Raw genomic sequence first — 12,907 nt, 5'->3', positions numbered from 1 at the left:
TTGTGTTTTTTTTTTATTTTTTATGAATGTATTAAACTTCGGTGGACATGGCTAACGTTGATTCATTAGCTGTAGTTTATTTTACAATCCAGTTTTCAGTCTATTTTGGTCATTAATAACGGGGGTAGAAAAGCTTTAGGCATGTTTTTCAAATAGGAGTTGGCTACGACTTACGATGCAAGAAACTTACTCTGTACGGAATAAAAACTTTTCAAACATTATTTGTTGTCATTCTGTTTATTTACAGGTAACATACAGACGGAACTCTTTATACATTTGAAAAAGCTATGTTATAAAAAATACATATAACCAAGCATAAATAACAGTAGCATTGAAACACCTCAAGGTATTTAATTGATGTCTGTTAAAAAAAAAATTATTGAACTCGGACAACAAAATATTAAAGTTTAATATTTCAATAATTCGTCTGCATGTTTTTTTTTTTTTCCCAGATATACATTATTATAGTATGAGATTCTCAAAGATTGTTGCTTCAAATTGCAATCACCTTAATGAAATGTGTTTTGTTTGGTAGACTTACAGAATCTGTTACCTTAAAAGTAACCAATATAATCAAAAGTACTATGGTGATGTTATGATACTGTGTCGCTGCATAGGCTACACTGTGGTGCTGTGTTACCCCTTGACTATTCAGGTTTATTCCTCCCTCCAGCCCTGGGTGTCATCTTCTGGTTAAGCTGCTGTATATGTAAACAAGATAAACCCTGCTCTGCCCTAATTAATAAAATGAGGCAAGCAGGATATGATGAAGCATTTGCTCTGTATTAAAGGTTATTTCATCAGCAGAAACCGACATTGAGGCAAAACTTACGACCGTCAGGTTTTTGTCTTGCTGGAGTTAATCATCATAAACTGTGTTAAAGACACACAACAAAATGTTTTGTATGACCAGCTCCTGAGATACAACTGGCAAGATTCCCAAAGCATTTGCCTGGATGCCCAGTTCAAAATGTTAGAAAACAGGTTATAAACTTTGAAAAAAATGACTCAAATCAGATGGTCCTACATCATACACCTACAGTTCCTTGCTAGTTCTCTATGCTGCGGTAAAACTGGCAAAGACAATGGGAGTTATTTTTAAAAACATAAACCTTTCTTTTTCTAATTCCACCCCCATGTCCTGTTTTGCCCTGAAACATTATATGGTGTAAGCGACTACACACTAAACGATTCACCAAACTTTTCTTTAATTTTTTGATGCAAGTGTTTAATAAGATGGAGAAGAACCAATGTTTGGTATTACTAAGTCCCTCAGCCAGCACAATGTACACACGGTTTTGCTGTAGCAGACTATTAAGCTGCTGTGCTACCAGGATGACCTTGCTAGCATGTGGGGAGGGAGGGATGCTGCAATCTCAATGGCAATCGAGACAAAAGCCCAGTACAAAAACCACCTGACCTAGTTTCAGAGAGAGCCCTGCCGTGCTGGAAAAGGAATTCAAGTTTTCCGCCCCTGGCTGGTTATCAGCTCGTGCAAGCTTTGAAAACAAGGAGGGGCCACATAGGTGGAGTCCAGTCCCCACGTCATTCCCGGGTTTATCTACAGGCATCCAAGCCCCTTGGATGCTATTACTGCCAGGATCAACCCCAGGTCTGCTACATGACAGATAAAACAAAATCACCTTACAGAATTATCTCCCAGCCTCCACTGCCCTTATCCCTCTGGGCGCCGAATGCCTTACAAGCACTAAAGGCAGCATTTTAAATAGAAACCGATTAAACAGGGTCTTAAATGACTAGCTGCTGACAACCTCAATGGAGTACAGTAACCAACTGAATTCAGATTAAACTCCAAGCTTGATAAAAAAAAGGTCACACTCTAGGTCAGTTCTTTGCAAACTGGAGATCAAAGATTGCCTCTGTTATAACCAGCTCTCTATTAAACCTTCTTTCCTCATCTGGCGGCTGTAAGTGCCTTATTTTGTATTCAGAAACAGTACGATACAGAATCGGACTGGATTGTACTCCATTAAAAAGATACTGGGGTCTAGATCCACACAACAGCAGATTGAAATGCTGCTACTGAGCAAATTTGTACCAAGGTTATGAAAATCAAACATCTAACAGTGCATGTGTGTTTCTTTTGTGAATTTCTATCTGTAGAAATGTGTAAAATGCCAGAGGGCAAGGTCCTATTTAGTGATAAGTGAGTATTTAGATCAGTCACTGCGTAAATCAATTGAATACAACAGCATTGACGGCCATTTACCGCAGTAACAATATATTATGATATTAAAAAAAAAAATGCTGCAACACAAAATTGCAAACTGTAATAATGCGCTGTTGAGCAAGTGTGTGTCAGGGCGGTTCTGTATTTAGCTTCCCCATTTGACCAGCAGAGGGTGCTCTTTCAGGGGGTAATAACCTTTACGAACATGTCTGCCTCATTAGCACACAAGCATTTTCAGAAAAGCTTGGTTTTCCAGTGTTATTTTACAGCCATTATTAGCCCCCTTTTAAGATACAAAAAAAAACCTTGTCACGGAAAGCGTTTACTGTTTCTTCACTTTGACTGAGAGTTTTAACTTGACGTCACACAGGAACACATTCATCAGGTCTTCTCCAGCTTCCCGGGCTATCCTGCCGATCAGCTGACCTCCTTGTCCAATCAGCATTTTCTAAAACCAACACAAACACCAGTGTCAGTAACTGATAAGTCCTACTTTTTCAAACCAAGAAAATCATGCTTGAAGTTTCTACAGGTCTGTCTAACTGTAATTCAAGGCACCAAATTATGAAATCTGAAATCAGTTTAAAATGCATTTCCTGGGACTGCTGTGTTTGTCCTGGTATTAACCAGAGCTTCATTTTAAAAGAAACATTCTGTGAAATTATTTTTACAAGGTAGGTTATTACTACAACAACAAATCCAAATATCACAAGGGACCTGTGCAGATGCTTTGATTAATTCATTTAAAACAAAAAAGCAATTTCAATCCCTCGTCAGTCAATCACTTTCAGTCAGGAAACTCATGCAATAGATTATTTATTACAACAGACTAGACAGCACCACACCATTATACATATTTTACACTCGCCTTTCCAGGTACCCCTGCCCATAAATTAGCTTGCAGATAAGTGGAGAGGCTGACTGTAGGGAAGCCATAGGCAGGGTGTGCACGACAGCATAATGGATTGAGGCAAGATATAAATCCTTTCCTTGCCGATCATTGGACGTAATTTTTATTAAAAGACAAATAACAAACTTGCTATTCGATTGACAAAATATCCTAAAATATGCTTCGTTTACGTGATCTGATCTAGGGTTAAAGCGAGTTCCCTGCCACAACCACCGCTTTGATTAATGACCTCCAGGCAGACAGGGAGAGGGTTAATGCATGATGCCTGGACTCTTCTGTGGGGATGACAGTGTGGAGACCCATTGACAGAGCAGTGTGAAAAACACCAGCTGAACTGGAGCTGTGTGTGCTGGATGAATGAGCCAGCCTCAGCCCATGTGCTACATCCCCCCAGGCTAGCCAGGAACACTACAGGGTCTTTTACTTTTTAGAAAACTTTCAACATTTTTGTTTACTATTGCATAAAGAAACGACTGTAGCATCTTCCTGATTTTATTTGATTTAAAAGTTACCCTGCCATTATATTTCTTGAATTACATTTTAAGTCTAGTTTTCAATATTTTTTTTTCTTTGAAGTAAAAAAAGACACATTTAAATCCGAATTAAGAAGTATTATCCGACATTGGGACAAGATAATTCTCAGGAAGATTTTACATTTTAGTTTGCAGTGTATGACTGTGGCTAGAGAGCTATAGTTGGTGTCTGAATGGTTCACTTACCGCGTGGCTTTCTTTTTTCATGTACAGTTTCTGAAGAATTATGAGCTCTCCGTTCTCTCCCTCCTCCCACATCTCAATGCTCTAAAAATAAGAAATGAAGTAAAAAAATTAGACAAATTCTGCACAGCAATGCGTAACATACATAATACATACTTAAAACAATTACAATTCCTAACATGAGAGTATTTAAAACTAAGGTAAAAACAGTATAAAATAATCACTTTAATTAGGATTGGAAACCTAGAAACATTTGCGATAGTCCCCTAATCATTATACAGACGTTCTTCACTTGTTTTTATATTTAATTGGGAATATGTAGATTTTTCAAGCACCACACTGTAGAAAAAGAAAGTTTCATTATTCCTGGTACTATATAAATTTCCAGAGATTAAGGTCAATTTCCAGCGAGTCACACAGTCCCACAGTATCACACTGATTGAGCTGTGTATGCACAATTATGTTATCAGACATCTTACGTATGCGTATGTGTACCTCAGAAGAACATAACAATGCATTCACTTAGGGACATGGAATCAAAAAGGGCAATGTGTCCCAGCAAAACCGACAGATACTTCAAAGCAAGACGCTACACTCAGCTAGGCTGGGGGAGTCAGTGCACACACTGCGCTGTCGGAAGGCTACCTGGATCACGTTGTAAGGCACCTCCTGTGGCAGGGACTCCAGCAGTTTCTCCCGGATGATGTTGTTGCAGATCTCCTGGGGGTCCTGGTCTGTCAGCACTCCACTGTGGAACTCCCAGCAGCCTGGCTGAGCCATAGTGACCAGGTAACGCTGCAACAGAGAGGAAATCAGACTCTCTCTACTAACACAAAGAACTGTAATATATTGAATCAGTTAATAGAATTGGAGCATTTCAATAAATATCCAGTACCTGAATACAAACCTCTATTACATTCCTTAGAAACAATTGATATAATTCACTTTTAAAGCAATTTAGCAGAAGGAGCTGGCTACAACCAGTAACTTAGGGGTATTTAAAAGACTTTCATGTCATTGAAATGTGGATCCAGACTTCTTTCTAGCTCGTATGGAACATTCCTGTAATGCTGTAGATTTCAAAATGATACCTTGAGTGTTTCTACTTCTTCCCCATTCACTGCAGACAGCATAAAGACCTCACGGAAGTGTGGCCACCCAATCCTGGCCTTCAGTTCCTTCAGCGTTTCTTTGTTCAGCTGGTCCTGCGTTTCCTGTCTGCTCTTTGCTGTCTCTCGGTTCCCTGCCTGGTCGCTGAGCTGCCCCTCTGAATCCATGGCAGTGCCCTCCATGCTGTCCCATTGAACAGGCTGTTTTGGTCCCAGCTCAGGTTCTTTGCAGTCTGCTCTCTTGGTAGAGTCCCTTTTCCCAGATTTATAAGGCGTCTTGATTTTGAGTTTCTTTCCACCTACTGTCCCTTCTGTGAGTTCTGCTGTAATATCCAGAAGCAGGGTTTTGTTTTTTAACAAATCCACCTAAACGAAAAAAAAAAGGACAGCTTTTCAAAAGCACGTTATGAAACCCTCTAGAATGTTTTAAGCCTGACAAACATTTTCACTAACTAGAGTAAACTAAACTTCTCTTTAGCCTTTATTGACTCCTCTGGTCCTGGTTTCTGTACTGCACTTAAAGTAATGGTCAGGGTTAACTATGTCAACTCCATTTAAGATTTTAAAGATGTGTTTAGGTATAACAGATAAAAGTGATTTGGTATTAAAGTAAACTGAAGCTTGTACATGTTTAAATGTGGTACCCTTAGAATTGAAACATAATGGTTTTATAGCCATTTATAGACTGATGTATTAAAAATGCACTATAAAGGTGCTTTGGGTTGCTACCTTATTCAGCACAAGAACAGCAGGGATATCTGGAGCTCTGGAAAGGCACTGCAACACCTCCAAACCCAGTTTGTTGCGGGTCCACTGGTCCGAGACGTCCACTAGAACCAGCACTAAAACAAACAAGTGAAAGACTGCACCGTTCTGCTTCTACAGAGTCGAATTCTTCAATGTATGGTGAATGGGAAACTTGGCTTGACTCAAACAAACAGAAAGGCTATATACACTATTCCAGACGTGTTTGATGTAGTGTTACTCCAACAATGCTTTGCTCAAATATACAGTGAACACTACAATCCTGAATGTGTTTCACTACTGGGTTAAGAGTAGGGGTCAGCTCCGCACTGTGGCAGTGTACGCACCTAAATTAGCTTCCTGGACCGAGCTCCATGGGTCCAAGAGCAGGGATTTCTCCAGCTGATGCCTGCAGCACAAACAAAGGGGAAGTCTCTGATATGTCCGGTCACTTGTCTTTCACATTTACAAACATACTGGTCTGCTCTGATAGGAATATGAGAGCTTCAGCAACACACAAACGTTTCGGCTAACACTGGTGAAGGCACTAGCCGGGCCCGATGCATTTGTCTACTTGACTAGATTATAAGCTTTAGTATTCCCCAGTGACCCATCCTGTCAAGGCACTAATGCTTGGAGGAGTATTGGGCGATTCATACGATCAGGAGCTCACTGGTTTGAATCCTGGTTGTGCCAAGTTGCTCATCTTGGATAGTGCAGAGTTTGCATTTCCACAGATTAGAGGGGAAAATCAGCAGTGGACAGCTCACCTCACTGCACAACAGCTAGTCCTTTACCTTCTAGAATAGCACATTTTGTTACATCTTCTGTCACTCATTGACTATTTTTCACGTGGAACAATCACGTTTCCTCAATAAAAGAAAATGACATTAAAAGGAGGCAGTTGTTACCTTTTTCCTTTAAGAGGGTTAGTGAGTCCAGGGGTGTCCAACAAAATCTGCACAGAGACAGGGCAGTTCAACAGGAGATTCATGATCGACACATGCATACTGATATATACGATATACAGTGACTATTTCAATATTACTGAACTTCAACATCAACACATGGTGGAGACATGTCCTAGCCATGACAATTAGAATACACAGTATTGAGACGTAACCATTTATTTTAGTACAATTCCATGAATGTTCTTTACAGAGATCATGACATGCATTCAACGGTCTGCTAGTAAAGAAGTGTGCAGGTAATTCTGCGTCAGCAGCGCTATGGAGACATGGCAGTACATTCATTGCATACCAGCTGTGTGTCTTGTTCAGTGATGATCCCCCGAGCCCGCGACCGAGTTGTGTGGACCTTCTTAGAGACTGGAAACACCTGGATTCAACCAAATGCAATGAAGAAATACTTACTGATTCCCAGCTCGTACCATATTTGGTCAGCTAAGAAGAGGCTGGCGTACATTATTGAGACAACACTGACACAAGCAATATCCTTCCAGCTAATTTTGCAAGCCTGGGAAAGTAAAATCAATGCTTAAATTAGAATGATTTCACTTTAAAGCCCTTTTTTTTAACTGAAATAGCACACAGACTGCTGTATCATTATTCTGCAGCGAATGACTTATTTTTAAGTATTCATGTTTTCACAGCACTGGTTTAGCACTATACCTTTCTTCCCAGGAGCTGATTAGATAAAGTTGATTTCCCAGCATTTGGTGTTCCAATGATGGCTACTTTCAACACCTTGGCGTTCTCTGGCTGATCGGGACGGTTTATCAACAAGAAGGTCTGCTCAGCTGAACAGGAAAAACCAGGTAAATATGACAGATTCACCTCAATGTGATTGAACTGTTAAAGGAACAACCAGGGTGACATTTCATTTTAATTGTGCTTCAGCTTTCCTTAACGCAGCTTCAACAGCAATTTTATATGACAGGGATGGAAATAAGACTCCTATTACCCTGATCATGATGTGATACATTTCCGTGTTCCTGATGTATATTTTGAAGGTGTTTAATTGTACTGAATTATATTTGCTGTTCCAGTTTCTGAGAACAGCCCATAGGACATGTACCTTTACTTGTGGAGACTGCAGGTGGGTGCTGGCCAAAGCTGTCTTCCTTTTCTTTTCTGTTGCCACCGACTACTTGACCCAGCATTGAGTCACTTGCGATAAAACAGGCTGGCAAATGCCTGACACGCTGTGCATTCCTGTTAAGCTGACTGGAAACGGTACCTTAAAGAACGAAGACATTTAATAACTTACATTTGATAGGTTTTGCTAAATAGGTTGAAAGTATCTATTTGACCATTTTAGAACACAGGAGACAATAGATTTTTATTTTTATTTTTTTGCATGCAGCACTAAAGAAAAGCAATACAAAAAAAGTCATTTAAATCTACTCGAATCCTACGAGGAATCCATACTACTGACCCGATTGGAACACTGCAGAAGCATTGCCAAGTCGCTGCGACACAGCGTAACGCAGATATCTACAGAACACTGAGCTGCACAGCGTTAAAGCCATTCTTCGAGTCTGTTATTTGGGCGTTTACAAAGGCTTCCGGCCATTTACTTCAGATTAAGATATTTTCCCCCCCAAGGTTAGTGCAGCTGTCGTGTTTGTTTATATATGCATTCACGTTTTCTACCACGACGCAGCCATATTGTTTGCAAAGGATTTGGGGATATTATAAGAAGAAGGGCTGACTTAAACAACGAGTCTACTTCGAGTAAGACACTATAAATCTACAGCGCAGCCAAGTGGAGAAGAGGTGCGTAAGCACAATATTATTGGACTTTTATGATGAGGCTAAACTGTGCGTTAATTATTTGTACACACTGTCAAAACCCTGTATATGGCGAGTGATTGCAGTACAACTGTATAAACCGTGCACAATAATGTTACACTTAAATTACTCAAAGTGGAGGAAAGCATAGCGAGTGCATGGTACAGACAGCATGTTAGAAAGCAATGCTACCTTTTGGAGTTGTTTAGAGCTGAAACTGCAGTTATTGTAAACTTACATTTTGAATGCAGGCGCATTACTGCAGTGATAGTGAAAAGGGTCAGTCTGATGGTGCTGTCGTCTGTGTTTTTTCACACATGCTTTAAAGCATTAAGGTTTCAGGAAGGAAGAATTTGATGTTATTGCACGACAAGATTGCCTTAGTGAAAGCAACATACATGCAGAAAATATATTCCATATTGGATTTGGATATGCTACTGAATGTGTATAAATAGCAAGCCATTCTAACATTCTATCCTCTATTTCTGATATTAACAATTCTATTATTAATGTCAGTAATATTTTGTTGATGTCAGTAATAACATTTTGTATCAACAGTTATATTTTTGATATAACAAATATGACAAAATAATGGGCCATTCTATCCAGAACTTCAAACTCATAAATTCTGAGGTATAACTTGAATGTGTATCAATAAGGACATGAATACATAACACAAATAGAAAGCACACAGAGTGCCACTGAGTGGTTACATGTAGAAAATGGGATTAAAATGCCAGTGTCGTTCTGCTTGACCTTTCAAGCTAATACGGTGCAGTGTTAGCCAAGATGGACAAACACAGAAGTGTAAGATATTTATGTCATGCCTGTTTTGAAGGCCACCATACATGTATTGGAGTGTATGTGATTACACTTTGTGCTGCGTGTGGACACCAGCATACACTTGCGGGGGAGATCGGACTTGCATTCAATAACTTGAACTTATAGCTACAGAGCTCACTGCCATTTTCAGTTTTATTTTTTAAAATGTTGATTCTTGGGTTAGTGTTTACTACATTCTTTAATAGTTTACCCATCTGTACACTATATTTTTCAATGGACTTGTTGACTATCCAGTTTCTTTACAGCATCTACAGGAAATTTAATCTGCAGCCACGCATGATTCAACCCTCTTGAAGGCTTTCTGTCTCTGAAGGCTGTGTTTATTTATTATATTGATAACATTTTAGACACCAATAAAGCTGACATTTTCACGAGAAACAACTTTTTAAAAAAATATATAAAAATTCTATTTTTAAAACCCAAATAAAACTTTTTTTTTTTAATAGTCTGAACAGGCTGAGATATATTGGGTGTTTTTGTTAAATTAATGTAGTGTTACATTAAATCTGACTCATGTAAAACAACAGTGGGCTAATTATATAAAGTGTCTGATAAAAGACAAAATTGAACAGGATTTATGCAGAGTAATTACCAGATCAGTACCAGGTTTGCTTTATCCTGCTTTTGGCAAGTCACATTACAGGAATAAATATCACAGGTTTCTGGGACACAAAGCAACGTTCCTGAATATGAGAACTGTCGGGTCACATGGATGTTCCATGTGTCACACTATCTCAGCTGTCCTTATGCTAATTTCCCCATATAAGCTTAATCCTTTTTGAAAGCTAAATAGTGTACTTTGAACAAAAGGCATGTTCTGTGCTTAATAGGCAGTGTAGCAGGGGTACAAATCAGGAATTAGAATTGCAGAGCCATGATTAAATATGTATTTATAACGCTTGTTCGACAACTGCTTCCCGGTAGTCTGAACAGAATAATTTGAAGCATTTTTGTTACTCACCAGAACAAAATTAAATCAACGTTTACTTATCTAAAAACAGAGCAAGCAAACCGCAACAATACCATTCAACTGTAATCTCCCTGCACTATAATTTTGTTGTCTAATTATAAATATAGTGATAATGAGGTCTGTCTCATTTCTACACATGCTTTTTCAGGGATACAAAAAGATATGCAGTAAAACAGCTGCTATATTAACACATCAGCCTTGCAGCTGGGAAGAAACTACAGTGGTATTGAAAGACAACTGCACTAGACATAAGTATGATAGAACTGAGCTGGGGGAGGCTCACCATACACTCACTTAACCATTGAAGATCTCCTAATACCTTACATACAACCACTATGTGTTCCACTGTTTAATAAAAGTATTTGTGGTACGTGCGTGGCATTGCTACATGAAGAAAAGGTACAGCAGAGGATAAGAAAATAGAAATCTGCTGTAATATTGTCAATAGGGCCCGGGCGGCCCTTGGTTAGTGTGTTGATTGTACTGGAGGTGTATGAGACCATGACAATTCCTCAGTAATTACTGCTTCTATTTCCTTTCGGGGAAGTTGGGGATGGAAATCTGCTGCAGAATCTCTCCAGAGCGGCCCATCACATAGACTAATTTGAGTTCCTCGTGAATCATCAGTCATTAGACTTGGGTACGTTTCTCCACTATAAAAACTCTCAATGGCAGTATATAAAGTAATACTAAAGGTTACTAATTGGTTACAGAAGCACCTGCCATCCAAGTGCCTACAACATATTGTGATGTCAGTATACAGTTCCCCATCAGTTTAACTGTGCTCAGTAAAACCACGGTGATCTGACCTTCGGATTTAACAAGACCTCTACTATCCAAACATCATCCTAGTAACCAGCCGTGGTGTTATAGAGAAAATGAATGCGATTTTAATTACAGCACAGTGCTTTACAATACAAACCCCTGTCCCTGCCCTGCTCCTTTAAACATATAACATACAGTCTGTGTATTATATTCATAAAGGTACAGAGGTTGTATATTATTAGATATACTGTAATTAGTTCTGGATAACTCAGGATTGAAAATTAAAAGCAATTCCTAACATTCGACTGAAAAACAGACTGGGTGCAATACAGTACTAAGTTCTAATGCACAGTGAACTCTTTCCTGATATAAAGACCAGCTCATAATATTAAGACCATTCTGATGAATTCTGTTAAGACCAGCTCTAATTAAGACGACCTAACTTGCACAGAGAACTGAGTAACATCCCAAAAGCTTTTAAAGTTGTGATGTTCAATGTCTGGGTCCAGACCCCTGTTCAAGTATGCAGCTCTGTGTCCAGGCCATGTTTCACGCCTATTTTATTATGTCTTCCTTTTTGCTTCTGGAGCACACATTTATCATTCTGCACCCCACTTCCTCCCCACCCCGTCCACTCCAAAAAAAAATGTGCAGCTCCATCCAGACATAGAATCAATGTGACTTGTCTGTGAAGTGGATCAATAATACTTTCCTTTAAAATCATCAATCATGCCAGTGTTGAATATAAATGGTAGAATTAGAAATGCTGTTCTTAAACATCCTGTATTGACTTCTTTCAGGGATGAAGAAAGACACCATTCTGCATCATTAACTTTGTATTCTAACCTGATGGAACCGCTGCAGCATGCTTCCCTGGGATTGAGATTATGATAGCACGGAACAATTGCACAAGATGAGGCTTCAGTGCAAGCTAAAACAATGCTAAAATGAGCACTTCTAGTCTTCCCTTTCTGCAATGCTATTGGTTCATATGACGTTGTTTCAGATGTTTGGTATTAAAGGGGCTGTAGACATGTATATTGCACGTTAGTCCTCCTGGCCTTCAGATTCCCTCTCTGGAAAGTGGCTGTGCTTTTTAGCATAATAAAATATATCAGCTGCTGGTAGTGATTGTGTGGAATGGACATAACAATCCTTCATTGTCAAAGCACCATCATTCTAAATGGAACGGACATAAACCATGTCACTTTCTGCTTTACAAGATTGATTTATGCATTACTAAATGAGAATAATTATACTGAACAGTGCAGCTCCTTGGCAATTTAAAAACAGAACCGTAGATACTTTATTGGTCTTAAAAACACTGATCTTTTACAATTAGCTTGGCAAGCAAGGGTGTTCAGGTCAGGGTTCAGGTATGGGGAATCTGATAATCTGATATTTGCATCCTGATATGTGTAAAATCTATTTTTTATACCTTTCGGGGTACTACATCTTAAAATTAAAGAGCTATGTTTGTTTTTTAAAATCATTTACTTTTACAGTGTAGACAACTGCAACAATTTTTCTTAATCCACACATTACAAGAATATGTCATAAAATGTGTACTTTAGGAGTCACCTTAACTGAATATTCTAACAATTTACCCATATTCTCCTTATGGGTTCTGAACATATAGATAAATCAATACTGAGAAATAGCCTGGTGGAGCACTATAATGATGTCATTTATTTCAGTGTGCCAAAAAACATAAGTCCTTGACCAAAGATTTGAACAGATCAGAAAAGACCAGCAAACACTACATCAAATCACAAGACACATGACAGTATTGGCAGAGTGTTACATATTGCATTGCAAAAACCATTCAGGGGTATAACATCGGTTTGTTTCATTAGTTACACGTGGATAAATAGTGAATCATTTATTAATTGGTGAAGCCATACAA

General features: G+C 38.8%; 1 protein-coding gene across 1 annotated transcript; it reads right to left on the bottom strand.

Annotated features, from left to right (window-relative positions):
• Positions 1–8,349, bottom strand: LOC117429857 (GTPase Era, mitochondrial-like). The gene is made up of 11 exons (XM_059000969.1): positions 8,068–8,349; positions 7,708–7,869; positions 7,302–7,429; positions 6,931–7,008; positions 6,582–6,628; positions 6,018–6,079; positions 5,656–5,768; positions 4,909–5,292; positions 4,463–4,612; positions 3,821–3,901; positions 1–2,639 (listed from the first exon to the last, which is right to left on the bottom strand). Exons 1-11 carry the CDS (start codon positions 8,159–8,161, stop codon positions 2,514–2,516), a joined length of 1,425 nt encoding a protein of 474 aa, XP_058856952.1. The 5' UTR covers positions 8,162–8,349; the 3' UTR covers positions 1–2,513.
• Between the last annotated feature and the right edge of the window lie 4,558 nt (positions 8,350–12,907).

Source organism: Acipenser ruthenus, chromosome 26 (assembly GCF_902713425.1).
Source record: "Acipenser ruthenus chromosome 26, fAciRut3.2 maternal haplotype, whole genome shotgun sequence".
NCBI lineage: Eukaryota > Metazoa > Chordata > Actinopteri > Acipenseriformes > Acipenseridae > Acipenser > Acipenser ruthenus.
This window is presented reverse-complemented; position numbering and strand designations above follow the sequence as displayed.

Excerpts from the sequence above, each read along its gene's own strand:
- LOC117429857 (XM_059000969.1), bottom strand. The coding sequence starts at position 8,161 with ATGGCTTTAACGCTGTGCAGCTCAGTGTTCTGTAGATATCTGCGTTAC. Across the intron at positions 7,009-7,301 it reads ATCAGCTCCTGGGAAGAAAG|GTGTTTCCAGTCTCTAAGAA; the intron begins GTATAGTGCTAA and ends GGTTGAATCCAG. Across the intron at positions 5,293-5,655 it reads CTGTTCTTGTGCTGAATAAG|GTGGATTTGTTAAAAAACAA; the intron begins GTAGCAACCCAA and ends TTTTTCGTTTAG.